The sequence below is a fragment of the Mugil cephalus genome, chromosome 13 (genome assembly GCF_022458985.1).
Source record: "Mugil cephalus isolate CIBA_MC_2020 chromosome 13, CIBA_Mcephalus_1.1, whole genome shotgun sequence".
NCBI classification, from domain to species: domain Eukaryota; kingdom Metazoa; phylum Chordata; class Actinopteri; order Mugiliformes; family Mugilidae; genus Mugil; species Mugil cephalus.
The window spans coordinates 24,896,171-24,912,417 of record NC_061782.1 but is presented as its reverse complement, the minus strand read 5'-3'; the positions used below and the strand labels follow the sequence as shown (position 1 = coordinate 24,912,417).

At 39.2% G+C, this 16,247-nt stretch overlaps 1 protein-coding gene across 1 annotated transcript; it reads left to right on the top strand.

Moving 5' to 3' along the window:
• Positions 1-3,183: 3,183 nt before the first annotated feature.
• Positions 3,184-13,255, top strand: zic2b (zic family member 2 (odd-paired homolog, Drosophila) b). Its single transcript, XM_047603854.1, has 2 exons — positions 3,184-4,640; positions 7,408-13,255. The coding sequence occupies exons 1-2, from the start codon at positions 4,115-4,117 to the stop codon at positions 8,040-8,042; spliced, it is 1,161 nt and encodes a 386-aa protein (XP_047459810.1). The 5' UTR covers positions 3,184-4,114; the 3' UTR covers positions 8,043-13,255.
• Positions 13,256-16,247: the final 2,992 nt, after the last annotated feature.

The window sequence follows — 16,247 nt, the reverse complement described above, 5'->3', positions numbered from 1 at the left end:
CACTTATGTAACAGAAATGCCCATTAGATTATTCTACTTGTTTTTCATTGGTTTGCTCCAACCCTTCTTCACCATAATTTAATGTTTGAAAGTGACTGTAAACACAGATGATTAGAGGAGAAAAAGCTAAGTCACATGTTCCACGTGCAGTTGCCAAAATGAGAACTATGTTCCACTATTGATATCCACTCAAGAAGCTGGGTAAGAACTTGAGACATGAGTTAAAGCTGCTGAAGTTATGGGTATTTGTGTGAGAAGAGTGGTGAGATAATGTAAATTCCTTCATTCTCTTACATCATACCTGAGAAGGTTTTACTGGATGTGTTCAGGTACTTAGTGAGACGATATAGTCCATCATCACTTTTTAACTTTGAACATTTGGATCAACTAGCAGAATGTTGTGAAGGAAACAAATGGAAAGGTGTGCATCATCTTATCACCTCAAAATATATTAATACACCCATGTTATATCTATGTGCTGAAGCAACTGCTGCGGTGGCAGTTTGTACCCATATATTTTGGGACCATTCTGAAATTGGGGATTAGTGGAATAGTTTTAGAAGGGAATTTAGAAGGATGACAGTTGAAAGTCCTGCTGATAGATAGATAGATAGATAGATAGATAGATAGATAGATAGATAGATAGATAGATAGATAGATAGATAGATAGATAGATAGATAGATAGATAGATAGATAGATAGATAGATAGATAGATAGATAGATAGATTAAGTAAGGGGTGTTGTGGACTAGAAATAGACAACAGTGGAGTCAGTTGCAGAAAGACCAAGATATACAAAAAGTGTTTCATTAAAACAGAAACATTGGTAGTTCGGACAACAAATTACAAACTGTAGTGCAGGGTATGACTAGATGTGATAAGAGGCCAGAGCAGAAAACTTTATACATTTAATGTATCAAGCAATGATTAAAATTTGTACTGTCTGAGGCTCTGTCTACGGCTGTGCTGCAAAATTGAGACTCTGCTGCAGCACATTCCAAAACTTCACAGCTCCATTGAAATAAGCACTGATTATTGAAATGGGAGACATCCTTTTATGCCTTCAATACGTTTAAGTTAAGACTTCATTAGTGGGTAAATCTGAGTGGCTCTAACACATCTTTCCTAAGTGTATTTTGAAAGGAGCAGGGATTCTGGTAATGGTCAAACAGACTTTTGTCCAATTACATAAATGAGTGGGTGAGGAGGATGAAACGTAAACTACTATAGTATTCATGAAAAATAAACAACTATCTGATTCAGTTCATCCCATTTCATTATAGATGTCCCGAGTAAAGAGGAGATAATGTGAAGGTTAACAATGCGCAAGGAACATTTACAATTAAACCACTGCACATAATATGAAAGAAAAATGCAGTAAGTTTATATTTAAATTTCAATATGATTGTACTTATATGATTAAAAAATCAGACATTTAGTTGCGATAGTTGAGTAGTTGCCTCTTCACGGAAAATATGGCCGGTTCTCCTGTATTTAACTGGATTGTCTTTATAACAAGCTAACTGGCTGTTGCTGCAACTGAAGGAAAAGAAATCAACTGCTTATATAACAGTTAGGAAAAGCCCTTCTGGAAGACAGATTGTACTGCAGTGTAAAAGCACAATCTGGATAATTTGGAGCCAAATTGAAATTGCCCTAAGGAGTGAACCCACAGTAAGCCGTGAAGCACAGCTTTATGCTGATTGGACAATATTCAGAAACTGTTTAAAACTCTGACATTCACCGACAACTAGCCAAACACTGTTGCATGGCAAATAATAATAATAATAAAAAAAAAGACTTGCCCACTGGCTGGGAATTGTACAACTGCCACAGCAGAAGTGATTTCAAAGTCTATTTGGGCCCTAGGCAAATATTTCCAGGGGCCTCCCTCCCTCTCAGATGGTTCTGAGAGGGAGGGAGTCCATCTGCAGTTCTGTCTGCTGCAGGTGGACCTCTGAACCGATATGATGATATGGAGAAGTGTAGCATATTGTGTCAAAGGAAATCCTTAGAGCTCTTCAGTTGGTGTCAAACAATGTTTCTGAGGAAAGATATTGTGATACTTGTGATACTACATGTTAATAAAGTCAATTTAAAATGTTTTCACATCGTAGAATTTAACTATTGATTGTTTTCCTTTAACCGTTGCTTTCACCATTGTTAAATATTTAAAGTTCATTAAACAGAGACAATGTAGAGACATTTAGCTTTAGATCCAACTAACTAATGTGGGACCATGAAAACATAATAGTGCACAAATAGTAAAATACACACACTGCAACATTTTACAAAAATTCACCAGTTATTTAAGACCACATGTATTTGCATGCCAGCTTCATGTATTATTTAGCATTGCAAGCTTGGCAGTCTGATTGGACACACCTTTCAACATTTTAACATTGCAGAAGAATATAAATATTGTCCATATTATCAGTTTTAATTTACTTGCTAACATGAGCTGCCAGAGAAAGAACACATGAAATAATGTGATGCTAGGGGAAGTTATTTTCCCCAATTCTCTATTCCCTATAGTAAAGGCTATGCTAGCAGTATTCTGTTGATAGCTGTTTAGTGTTATTGTTAATCATCATTTACTACCATCTTTCTTTTCTGTTCTTCCTATTTCTAGCTATCAAAGGAACAACTTATTTTCATAATGAATTGGACACCAGATGGCTCCTTGCACACTGTCACTGTTGTAGTTCAAGGTTTGCCAGCCTTTGGGGGTCCCCTACTGGCCCCAGGGGCCCGAGCAGTGGCCTGTCTTTACAAAGGAGACATATTCCACCACATATTCAGCAGGAATGCTGAAGGAATTATCTCTTTGGTTCTTTGCAGGTTTCACATCCAAAAAGCAAATGGAAATTGCAGACTTACTGTGAGATAGACATTTTGGGATACACATCATGGAAAAGAAAAGAAAATTGATTGCATGTGTAGTTTTATAAAGTTGAACAGATGCAGGACCCTAAAAAAATAAATGTGTTCAAACTGTACAAATAGATATTTCAAAATAAAAGTACAGTGAGCTAGAATGTATGAAGTTATATATAAAATGTACAAATACATACATATATACAAAGTATATTTAATACTAATTTAATACTGTAGGCTATATAGTACAAATATACAGAGCATATATGACATACAAACATATGCAGTGTACTAGAATATATATACTGTATAATGCAATAAATATGGATATGAGTAATAATATAATTTGTATAATATCATGTACAATAAATCAGTTAAAATACGTATATGAGCATATGCATGAAAAAAAATAGATTCTATAAATACTGTATGAAATATTGTAGATATTTAAGACATATCATGGTATTTTCATGAAATCATCAACAGTGCTGGACATATGGTGTAGTGCATAAAGGGTAGATGTTCAAAAAATGTACCGATGGCCAAGAAAATCACCAAACATTCCCACAACAAACATGTACAACAATGGACAAGTATGAACCAGCTGCAGGGTGCTAGTCCCGGTATAGAGAGCTGTATTTCAGGACTGCATTCCATCTGTGCATATTTGCCCCATGCTGGATAATTATCAGGAGACAAGTGAGTTTCCTGGAGAGGCAGATATATGGTGGCAACAAACTAACAGTGTTGCCACCAACACTGATCTATCTTTTTATTTAGCATCCATATACACAAATGGCTGGCATATCTATTCAGAATCATTCCAATGTGGCTGCCGTTATGTTGCCCATGTAAACGTGACAAATAAATCAGTGGGGTCTCCTAATCTATGTTCCCTGGTTGCAAATGTTTGTGGGGAGGCTGAAGGGAGGAAGGAAGGGAGGAAGGAAAGGAGACAAGGACACCGCTAGAGCGTGTTGGGTCGCGGCCCGCTGTATTCCTTCGACTCCATTCACCTCCATTCACAGTAAATAAAAGCATGGAGGCTGTGACTCTCGGGATCTAACGTCGAACAGCGGGGGGTACAGACACCGCCGCATGCGCTCTCGCTTTCGCCAAAACACACAGGAAGGAAGCGGGACGGCGGCGAACACGTTGCCAGTTTGATTTAACTCATTTTACAAGGTAGCGGGGACTGTGGTCGGCGGTGGGAGCGGGTCGACCCGCTGCGCCGAGCATGAAGCGGACGGCTGTGGTGGCCAGGCATAATGGCCTCGTCTCTCCGTTGCGGAACAACAACTCCGGGGCTTCGAGCATCGTCTCGCCACCCCAGCCGAGAGCCACTAACATCTACGCTGTTGCCGACGCCGGTCCTGGCGGCGGGATGGACGGCCTGCTGGATTTCTCCAAAGGCCCCGTTGTTAAAACCGAGCTGGTGTGCAAATGGACTGAGCGAACTTCTCCGAGGCAGCGGCTGGGGCGGACGGCGACGACGTCCGTCTGCGACCAAACTTTCAGCTCCATGCCCGAGCTGGTGGACCACGTCACCACCGAGCATGTAGCGGCGGGGCTGGAGACCCTCAGTCATGTCTGCATGTGGGACGAGTGTATGCGCGGCGGGAAGGCGTTCAAAGCCAAATACAAACTCATCAACCACATTCGCGTGCACACCGGGGAGAAGCCTTTTTCGTGCGCATTCCCCAACTGCGGCAAGATGTTCGCCCGCTCCGAGAACCTCAAGATTCACACTCGCACGCACACTGGTAGGCTTTCATGGTTCTGCGACTTCAGGCAGGGCGAGACCTACTGTCGTTAGGATCTACAGACCAGTGTCTCCAGTAAAGACAGACGATTTCTGACAGAGGCTGACAATGTAGAGGAGAATAGGGGATAGCTTTCAGTCTGCTAGGCATCCCCTTCCCTCCCCTCCCCTCCCCTCCCCTGCCTAGTGTTTACATATAGGCTCAGTTCCCATTCTCATCCTTGGTGCTCCCTTGTTTCCTACGGGAGGCACGAATCTGAGCTGCAGCTCAGGAGTCATGCAAGGTGACAGGATTCAACTGGTTTATGAGGGAGAGGGAAGGATAGGTTCAGGCTGGGGGTCACCTACTAGTAGTTCAGTGTCCCATTCCAGCTGAGACGCGCTACTTATTTAATTAAACTAATTCATCTCTTATCTCTTATTGTCATTGACTGGATTGGATGCAGCTCAGCGGTTTTACTTCACAGCAGGGATGTTGGATCAGTATCAGGCTTCAACCAAGCCATATCTGTTCTAATTATTTATTTTACATCCGCCACAAAACAAAACCACATACACTGTGCCATCAAAACTTCTTATTCCATCTTAACGATGGCCGGCTGTCAAAGCTCAAAGAAGATGACCCAAAATCATGTGACAAAACATGTCTGCTGTGTGGAACTACTTCACTCTGGCAAATGAAGTCAATAAGACAGAAATGTGCAGATGTGCCGTGGCTTTTTCACACGGCAGTAGTAGCAGATCATCATTCAATGCCACAAATAAAAAAAATACATTTAGACTAGTCCACTGTCCACTGAGGCAAAGGCTGCACCGAAACAACAACAAACTGAACATTTAAAAGAAGAGGAAGGTCTCTTAGAGACAGCGTCAAGGAAAGAATATTCCAGAGAGAGTTACAGAGTTAATGGCGTTGGATGATTAGAACAGTTCTGGAGTAGAGAACACAGGTTTTCTGGAGCCATGGTACAAACTACCCTCTCCTCTCCTCTCCTCTCCTCTCCTCTCCTCTCCTCTCCTCTCCTCTCCTCTCCTCTCCTCGCTACATTAGCTTTGACAGCACTATTTACTGCACTCGCTACAGTCGCACAGTGTACATATGATCTAGAAGAATACTAAGAAGATAAAAATCTTGATGAATCTCCAGGGGAGGACATTTTGTTTATTTAAAATCAGATTTGGAGTCAGATCGGTTGATACAGAATATTCCTACTTAATAGTTTGTTTATTTTAAGATGCAACCCCTCCTTTTATCACTCTAAAATTCTAAAATAGGTGGGTGCAATTTCGTCTTGCTGTTGCTTTCAAACTGAAATTGTTCCTTTCGTAACCTTTTCTCTGTAGATCTTTTAAAACAAAGACGAAATTGTTGTTCATCTAGTAATTACTACCCTGTGTTAACCACAAGGGAGAATCCCAAACGATAGTAGTGAAGCTTTTCAGGGAACTATTTATAGCTAAACTCATGTCTCTGGTTGCCAAAAATTATGGTTATGATTTTCAAACATAATCTGCATGCCTGTTATCTCCCAACACATTCAGTTGTGTCATAATAAAATAATACTAATATAAGATACAAAGATATTTGCAATTTTTGCAATTTTACAACAAATTGTCTTAATACAAACGTCAATTTAAGTAAAAAGTTTGTTCTCAGAAAAATGAATCTCAGTACGTCTTAGTTTTGAGTTTATCCCCCTTCTGCTTTAATGACAGCATGGGCCTCATAAGTCCGCATTAAATCTGGCAACCCATGATCTCCCAGTACGGTCTGACAACGTTACAAAGAGCTTGAGATGTCAGTGCTTTCCTTTGACAGTCTTCAAGTGACCCTGTGTGGTTGAGGTCAGGTGACTGGGGAGGAAAGTCCATGACAGTAAGCATTCCTTGATCCTTTTCAGAGTGCAAGTATTTCTTCAAATTGTTAGGGTGTGTTTGGGCTTATGGTGCAATCCATTTGAACTGGGAAGTTGAAATCACGGTATTTCCAAAGGATATTTTCACCTGAAATGCCCTAACAAGTCAAATTCTCCAGCATAGTAAACTCCTACCAACACCCACCTTAAAACTGAAATACTTTGCCTTTATAAACCTTAAAGGTTTAACTTGAAAATGTGGCAGATGTGTTCTCTGACTTCTAGACCATTCTATGTTAAACATAAACAGGAAATTGCGGAAACTATTTAATGGCCATTTTTGGTTTTCCACCTATTTATAGAGTTGCCCACATTTGACATGAATATATTAAAAGGTTAAGGTTCTCAGACAGATGCTTTTCTTTGGCGTTTTCAGATGTACCCTGACCTGGGGTCTGCCACGCACTTTTGGACTAGCACCCTTTGACTAGTGCGGGAGTATGAGAGGACATAGAGGAAACCTGCAGATTATAGGAACCACTTAGGTTTTGACCCAAATGTTTCACCTTTGAGAAACCCTGTCAAGAAAGTCCAGTTTCCTTTCTTTAGCTTTTTTTTGGATAAAAACAAATATATACGTCATTTAAGTTGCTGAACAAATAAGTCTTCTTCTCATTTTTTGCAAGGCATAGTATTGAGGTTTTATTTCAATAGTTCTATATGCACGAGTGGATTCTCAATATCAATCAAAGTGTATTTTTTATAAAATATAGTCAGCCAGCCTAGACATCTAGTTTACCTAGTTTTACAACAAATGGCAAAACCTTTACTAATCACATACAGCATACTTAAAAACATGTTGTCATGTTATTCTGTTTGAATGTGATGAAGCTGAGGTTGTTTGTTTTACAGGTGAGAAGCCATTCCAGTGTGAGTTTTGCGAGCGGCGCTTCGCCAACAGCAGCGACCGGAAGAAGCACTCTCAAGTCCACACAGCCTCGAAGCCCTACGACTGCAAGGCACTGGGATGCACCAAGTCTTACACCCACCCCAGCTCCTTGCGCAAACACATGAAGGTTCACATCAAGCTGTCACCCACATCTGAAACCCAGGACCTGTACGACTCCATCCCTCATCACCAACTCCAGCAACATCATCAGGTTGTCTTCGAGCCCCTTGACCTTAAAATAAACCGCCTCTCTCCATCGCTTGCCAACAAAAACTCAAGTTTTCCTCTTCTGTCCAACCATGAATTGGAGATTAGCTCAGCCAGTGAAGTAGACCATAAGCTGCTGCTGCGGAGTTCATCTCCAGTAGCAATGCCTCTTGATCTTTCTCTGTCGGGCCTGAAGAGTCAACTGACTCAGAAGCAGCAGAGTGGCCGGACCCCACGGAGGAGCCAGCGCTCTGTCAACCCAGCCTTACCTCAGCTGTCTAATATTAAGGAGTGGTATGTCTGTACCAGGACTACAGCTCCAAACTTTCCTCTACTTCAGCCTGAACACATCAAATCAGAACCTAGTGATGATGAGGAGTATGTCACGTAATATTGAGGAACTTGTGAATCTGGACATGAGGATCAAGCATTAAACTGTCGGACCCCGATGAGGCCTAGAAAGAGCAGTTGTATGGTTCAACATCAGTCATTCTTGGCATGGTCTGCGATCATTGAGGATTTTTACCGCATCTCACATGAAAAACTCAGAGATTGTCACTACGCGTGGACCAAAATATAAAATAACATCTGAAATGATGTCAGGAAGGACAAGAAGTATTCCATCATTATGGACATGAAACTAAATGAAAAAAAAGCTAAAGTTGTCAGTTTTTAGATGACTAACCTGTACCAACAGAGGAGTTTGTACACGTGGACCAGATGATGTTGGGAACTGCTTTGCTTGATGATAAAAAAAAAATATTAATAAGGCGTGTGTGTACATGATGACCTCTCTAGCGAGAGACTCCAGAGATTATTTAAGGGCTCCATCTAGGTGAAGCAAATTCAAGGGCTAAATTGATACTGATCGAAAGGAGTTATTGTTAGAAGTTAACCTAATCCCACTGCATCAATGTGCGCATGGTAACACTGCAGTTCCAAAGCAGCCAGCACATAGCGTGGAGTATGGACCAGTTCAGATCTATGTATGCTTTAAACAAATGAATTTGTACTTTGTTAGAAAGTTGTAATTCTGCTGTTAGAATGGAGGTCCTACACAGCATACTGCTATTGGATTGGACAAGGACTGCAAAGTGATGCCTAGGATAACAAACAGTTGACAGTGAGCAGTTGAAAAGTGTTTATGTGATTGGTGTACTGAAACACATCCTTCTTTATACTGATCATGTTTCTACTATCAGTGGGTTATTGTCAGCATCTCTTTAGTCTCCCGTTACAATTTAGTCCAGACAAGGTTTCCAGAATTGCTACACATCATACACACGTCGCTGTCATATTGAAATGTGTCCAAAATAATACGCAAGACCTCTGCTATTTTACTTAGATCAAATGATGTACCAGTGAAAGGTGGATCTGAATATTGACTGAATCTAAGCATCCAGTATCAGTGAATCAACGAACAAAGAGTTGTGTACAGGTGTACACAGTTGTGATTGTTGTACAGTTTGGAAAAGTGTTTAATGTTTGAAGTGATACCCATACTGTCCATCCACGAGTACAGGAAGTCCTTTCAAGCAGGATTTGAACCATGGGCGTAAGGGAGCAATGTTTTTCTGCAGGGGATTCCGCTTCTTCTCACCGTTCTCAACACATGCAGGTTAGGTTGACTGGCATCTCAAAACTGCGAAGACAAACGGTTACCTGTTTCTAAGTGTCAGATGTTTGTGATTGATTGGTGACGTGTTCACGTTGTTCCTCGCCTCTCATCCACTGTCAGCTGGTATAGCCAGTGTTCCCTGCCTCCCCAAACCTATGAGTATGTCTAGCTAATGGGTGGAGCTTTGTTTCTCTTCTATAGATGTTTGGCTTTGGAGAGGATTTACAGTGCCTATAAAAAGTATTAATCCCCTTCAATGCTTCCCCCTTTTATTGTTTTTATAAATGGAATTATGAGCAATATACTTTGGCTTTTTCTTTTTTTCCTACCAAAAACTACAAAAACTTATACTGTGCAAATGAAAACAAATTTCATTTCTACAAAGTAATGTCAACTAATTAAACATATACAGTATAATGTTAAATGAGTTATTGCATAAGTATTCAGTGGAGGTCCAACGATAGACTTGTTGCGATAGACTCATGGTTAGCGAACTGGAGATCAGCTGAGTGCAGTCATTGTGTCAATAATCCTTTAAGGGTATAATTAAAAAAGAAAATAACCAAGTCATTCTACATACCCCGGGATTAAATCCATCGTTAGGAAATGACAGACTGTGGCACAAGGGTGAATCTGCCTAGACCCAACTGCCGTTTCAAACTGAGTGATGGTATAGAAAGGAACCTAGAGAGGGAGATCTATGACTACTCTGAAGAAGTTAAAAGCTTCTGCACTGGATAAATGAGAGGTTGTGCAAGGGAGGAAGGTTCTTTGGTCTTAGGAGACCGAAATGGAGTTTTCTGGCCTTCAGATTAGACACTAGACCCCAAACACTGCACATCACCACAAACCCAACATCATGCTGTAGGAATAATTCTGCAGCTGGCCCTGGACTGCATGAGAAGCTAGTGGGTAACATGCATGCAGCCAAATGTAGGGAAAGCCTGGAGGACCTTCTGTCTTTGGTCCATTTTCCATGGTGACGATGATCTGAAGCATACACCGAAGTCTGCACAGACATGGCTTAAAGACAACAAGGGGGATGGTTTTAAGACCTAATTAAGGTTTCTTCCTCTTTAGACCTAGCCTCACAGAGTCAATGTGGTTGGTGCCAGAGCTGCATCTACAAAGTATTTGAACTTGAAGTGGTGAATACTTATGCAGCCACTTATTTCACAGCATATATTTTTTATTATTTGACATTAGTCTATAGAAATCTGATACCTACTTTGACAATATTTAGTTACAAAAGCCAAATTATATTTACCTCTGGAGTGACAGAGTTCCAAATGTATTAACTTTGTCAATATAATACTGTTTCTGATAATAATGAAAGTGGAATGAACCCAAGTTGAATGGACTCATAAATGCTATGAGAAGTCAAGAACAGAGGGGGGCACATGGACCTTAATAAGCGTAAAACAAGTTTTAGACAGAGACAGAATTGGGGCAGCAAAGTTTTAATAGGCCCTACATCTGAGAAAGCAATTTCACACGGTTGAAATGTTGGAACAGTGGTCAGCACTTCCAAGCCGCTGTTAGATGGTCATGGAGCATGTTTGTGTTCTTTTTGCTTTAGGGAAAACATCTTTTTAAAGTTGTGTTGCCAGATCTAAGTTTGTTCCAGTGTTTCAGTCCAGACAACGTTCATCCAATCCGTCTTTGTAAAATGTTTATTAACTCACACCAACATACAGTCACTGTAGCTCACATGCTGTAACTCCCGATGAACCTGTATGCCTTGATGGTCCACCATACAAAACACAAATCCTCTGATTAACCAACACTAAGTCACAGTTATCAAAAAAAGGCATTAAAACAAGTAATTTGACTTCACCGATGATGTTTTTATGAAGCGTTTATGTCGACTGTACTGAATATTGTATACCGGTTTTTCTAAATGGCTTTGGACATTCTTACAACTGCTGTGTTCTTTTATCCTTATAACTAACAGATTTATCAACCTTAGGACATACACAAGAAAAACAGTCTATAGATTGGTGAGATGTTGAGATTTGATGAAAAATACAATTAATCAAATGCTCACTCAGATTTCTGAGCAACATTTATACAGGCTTATGTGCATATATTTGGATGTACACAGTTCACCAACAGTCTGTCTTTAGTCTGACTTTTCCAACACAGGACTGACCCATATCAGTCCCAAAACTTAATGCTTAAAGCTTAATAAAGCCGACGTACTCATTATCCTGGAAATGATTTTTCCTCTTGTTGCCAGTGAAGCATTTGACCTCTGGCATTTTCAGGGACCTTATAAAGTTAAAATAGCATGTATGGTATCTGGCTTAATTCTGTGTTTGACTACAACCAGATTTGAGAAGTGCATTTTGTTTTTTTTTTCAGACATGGAGGGCCACTATATCATTTAGTGTAGGAGCGTAGGGTGGAGTAGAATGTATTTGTTTTGCCATTTAAACTATTCTTGAACTGCTCCAGCAAAGGTTTGGGAATCGAGTTTTGAGTTTTGAGTTTTGAATTGTCAGCGCAAGAAAAATAAAAGGAATTTAGGTTCACAACAGTGCCATGGATGAACGCTTACAGTAGTAGAACATATCGGCAAAAGTAAAGGCAGGATGTTTTCATTTATAAATATCAGACACAATTTGGATTAGAAAAACTAAATCAGATCAATATTTTGCTGAGGTTGTCTTTAATACAGGACCACTTCTCCTTTGTCCAGTTTTTTTTTGTTCTTTTTTTTTTCTTTCTGCTTCTTCCTGCATGTAAAACCAGACCCCATGATGTTGAGATAAGGTCTCTTTGCATCTGTTACAAGACTCTTCTTGTAGCTAAAGACTTTTTTTTTTTTTTACCATTGGGTGTACGGTTGTCCTGATGTGTAATGAATTTTGGACAGATGTCTCCCAGATTATGTGATCGATAAAATTCAAAAAATCTTTCATACCACCAATGTTTCCATGCTTCTACGCTACTTCCACGTAGAAGAAACCTTTTATTCTTTGCCAACTGGAATGCAGATGGGTGAGATTGTGATCAGGTCATCGACCACTCAAGGATATTTATTTAGCTATCTTGCTGAATGATGGTGAAATGCTGTCCAATGAATGCATTTGCTGAATGTGAGCACAGTTATGCTGTGTTCCTGTGTGTTAATGTCATTGCTTCTGTCAGGAGTGAAATCATCGATACATCTTCTCTCTTCTCTGCATACTCCAAACAGTTTACATAAAATGAAAAGTAAAATGTCAAGAAAATGATTCAGTTATTGCAGTCAAATATTAAATTTGCTTTATTTTGCAAGACAAATGCTAACACAATTTTACATTATATATTTTTAATTAATTGACACTATTTTGCAGAGTTTACAATTTTGTCGCAGAAGTTAAAAGAATAAAAGGGGAGGACATTCAGAGGTTTTTAAAAGAAACTGTAGAATAAAAACTCCGTCCTCCTTGTTAACTAAGCTACTTTAACATGTACAGTAACCGGACAATTTGCATTTCAAGCATCTGAGCATTGTTTAATCCATGCTGAACAAAGAATTTGAATTAAATGCTTTTTATATACCTAACATTATTGAGTCTATTCATTTACTAATATAATTAGCTTATTAAACACATCCTTTCTGACCCTAGCTCTGAGTCCATACTCTAGCTCTTGTTCTCCTTTGACCTCAAATAAATATATGGCAGACAGATATAAAATGACATGATCGTTCAGGCCAAAGAGAACCAATTAAGTAGCAGTGGACGTTCAACAGCAACACACGTACACATATTTGAGCAATGAAAGCCATACACAGTCATCAGCATCCATGTTTTTTTCCTGAATGGCAATTATGCTCTTTTAATTTTATTGTCTTTAGTAAATTGGTCATACATTGTTTTCATTGCAGTTACAGTTTTCACCTCCACTGTAAGGTTGCTTGCTAATCATTTCTGTGACGGATGTCCTAAACAAAAACATTTCTGTATTCAAATTAAAACAGTATTTTCCTTCAAAAATATCTTAAATTTGTATTCATTTTATTTTATTTACGGTGTAGTTTTTGTTCATGTTTTTTCACTTTTTTCCTTCCTTTGTTCATTCTGGTAAAGACTGATCTTAGTTCCACGTGTCCAAGAAATGCAGTTGGCTTTTTTTCACCATAGAAATGATCAATCTCCTTTTTTTCCCCTCAGATTACCAATTTGACCACTGCTTTAAGATGAACTGAAATGAAACTGCTGTCATTGCTGCTGTCAGAAACCTCCTGCAGGTACTTCACAATAAATCAGCTATAATTCTATCATTGTTCAAAACTTTCTGTACAGAGAATCCCCTTTTGGTCTCATGGTTCTCTCCATGCTCTCTGCTCAGTCAGCTCCATATACAGTGGGTCCCAATAATCCTATAATATCAAAGGTTTTATGTATTTTAGAAAAGAATAGAATAAAGTACCCCCTCTATTGACCCCTCATGGGAAGAAGTCTTTCTTTCCACTTGATCCATGCATTTGTTCTCAGTGGGCTGTCTCTTGGGGCTTGCTCAAAGTCCCTCAGCCACCTGAGCCATGCAGAGATGCCAACCTGTTACACTCCTGGAAAGAAATAATCGGATCATATAAAGTCTATTAATTTATGATGAAACATTTCTCATTCGAGTAACGTACTGCTGCAATTGGAAGTAGTCTTGTATGTAGCCCTGCAGTATGACTAAGATGAGACGATAGTTATTCACACAGAAATAATAAAATAAGGGATTTTTTTTTTTTTTAGATTTATTTGCACAACTCATCCGAGCAATATTAAACATGTAGTGAGAAAATAAATATCAGACTCCTTCTCTGCATATGCAGGAACACTGTGGAAGCTAATTTAGCTGCTGTAGAGTCTCTCCTTAAACATTATCTTACAGTTAGTGCACGCTAAAATAGTCACAAGAGAAAGACAGGTGTATGAAGACTGAAATGTTCATCTTGAGGAGTGAGGTACTTCTGTCATTTCAAAAACCTGTTCCTCAGGGCTCATTCAGACACTGTGTGGTGTTTAAACACATAAACCTGGAGCCAAATTAACTAGTTGCTGCCCACTGGGCACATTTTAGAACCATAGCATAATCAAAGTCATCATGCCCAAGTTACACTTGCCACAATGAGTGTGGTGTATCTACTAGACAGTGTGCAGCTATAGCTTGTTGCATGTAAAATGACCACTCGGAGAGAAAGCTGGAAATGACAGAAATATCACTCATGGCCTTGCAAGGTTCAGGAAGTTTTCAATCAACAATAATAACAACAATCAACAACAATCAATGGCATGTTGAAAGTTCCACTTTTTATAATAACAAAACCAGCATTGGTCCACTGTGACTTGGTAGGTGATTCTTTTTATCAGTAGTCAAGTCAACTTTATTGTCAATTCTGACATCCTCACAGGCCTACAGTGCAGCAACTAAACAAAACAAAAAAATGTAAACAAAATGGGTAAACGTTGAGAATATATAAAATATAAAAATATATCCTGTATGTACAAAGTAGACTAAAAAGACAAACATGAAATAACGCATGACAATATACATAAAGTGGCTGATACAACCCTGAGTTGAATAGTGCAAAAAATGGGTGGGGTGAATATATAGATTCAAGTCAACAGAATTGATTCAATAGATTGAAACTCCAGATCAAAGTGTCCTTGAGCAAGACACTATAACTGAATGGGTAGATGTGTCACTGTGACTGTAAAGAGCTTCAATTAATAGGTAGAAAAGTGCCTTTTATAACTAATGTCTTTCATCATAATTCAAATGTTTTATTTATTTATTGTACAGGATCCAGTGTTTCAATGTAAAAGGAGTGTCTGTCCCTCCTCATAGAGTACAGGAATTGTCCAAAAACAATGATACATTACCTAGGCAGTAACCTGCCAAAGAGCACCATCATCTGTGTCCCACTCTCAGACCCTCGTCCTATTTCAGAGCCTTCCAACAATTCTGACTCCACAGAATTTTGCCCCACTAGAGGTCAAAAGAGTTACTGTACAAGGAAACTAAAAAAAAGTCAAATGCACAGAAGGACTAGAGTACAGAGCCATTCGCATACCATAAATCTACAGCCTATGATTTATGACACAAACATTTTGAGCATTTTCTACCAAAATACTAGGAATTTCTATGTTTGACATAAGTGACCTGTGGTGGTATGGCATACTCCCCCATAAATAAATAAATAAAACTGTGTTTTAGAGGTGTCCTGACTACACTTTCAGTGTCAATGAAGTTGAGAAGAAAAATGTGGATAACACACCTCAAATTATGTTTGAGAGGTTAAGATTAACCAACAGGAATGGGAGGTTATGATACGGTTATTTTATTTGGAAAGTTTTACATTTCTAAATGCACATAGGCTGAAAGGAAGTAGTTTAAGAATAAAATGGGAGTCTCTCTCTATCTCATCTTTTACTACCTGTTATCCTCACTGGGGTCACAGGAGTTGCTGGAGCTTATCCCAACCAGCATGACCCACACAGACACAGGGAGTACATGCAAACTGGATGAGCTGGACTTGAACCCAGATCTTCTTGCTAGGAGGCAGTGCTAACCATAAAGCCACTGTGCCAAAAGTTTTCAGACATCCCATGCACACGAAATATTGTATTATGAATCACTCTTAGGTCTTCATGGGTAATTTCTTTTAGTACAGTCACAGACAAAATCTTAAACATATCCTAAAACAGCCATAAAATCTTAAAATTGATTGGTTCCATAAAAATACAAAAAAAATAAATAAATAATAATAAAAAAAAATTAGTATTGATCCACTAATGAAGGCTGTGCTTTTTGTTAAAAAACACGTTTTTCTGTGCCTGTGCTTCGTGTCTATATTAAGCCAGTACAGAGACAGAAATGGCTCTGAGTCAGGAAGGGTCCAACTGTCACAAGGCTGCCAGGAAGTCCAGATGCAGTCCTTCAGCAGTTGGATCCACTGTGCAGAAATACAGACGAACTAACAGCTTGGAA

Bases quoted from the DNA above. Each gene is read 5' to 3' on its own strand.
- zic2b (XM_047603854.1), top strand. From the start codon at position 4,115: ATGAAGCGGACGGCTGTGGTGGCCAGGCATAATGGCCTCGTCTCTCCG. The intron at 4,641-7,407 runs GTAGGCTTTCAT...TTTGTTTTACAG, and splicing joins TCACACTCGCACGCACACTG to GTGAGAAGCCATTCCAGTGT.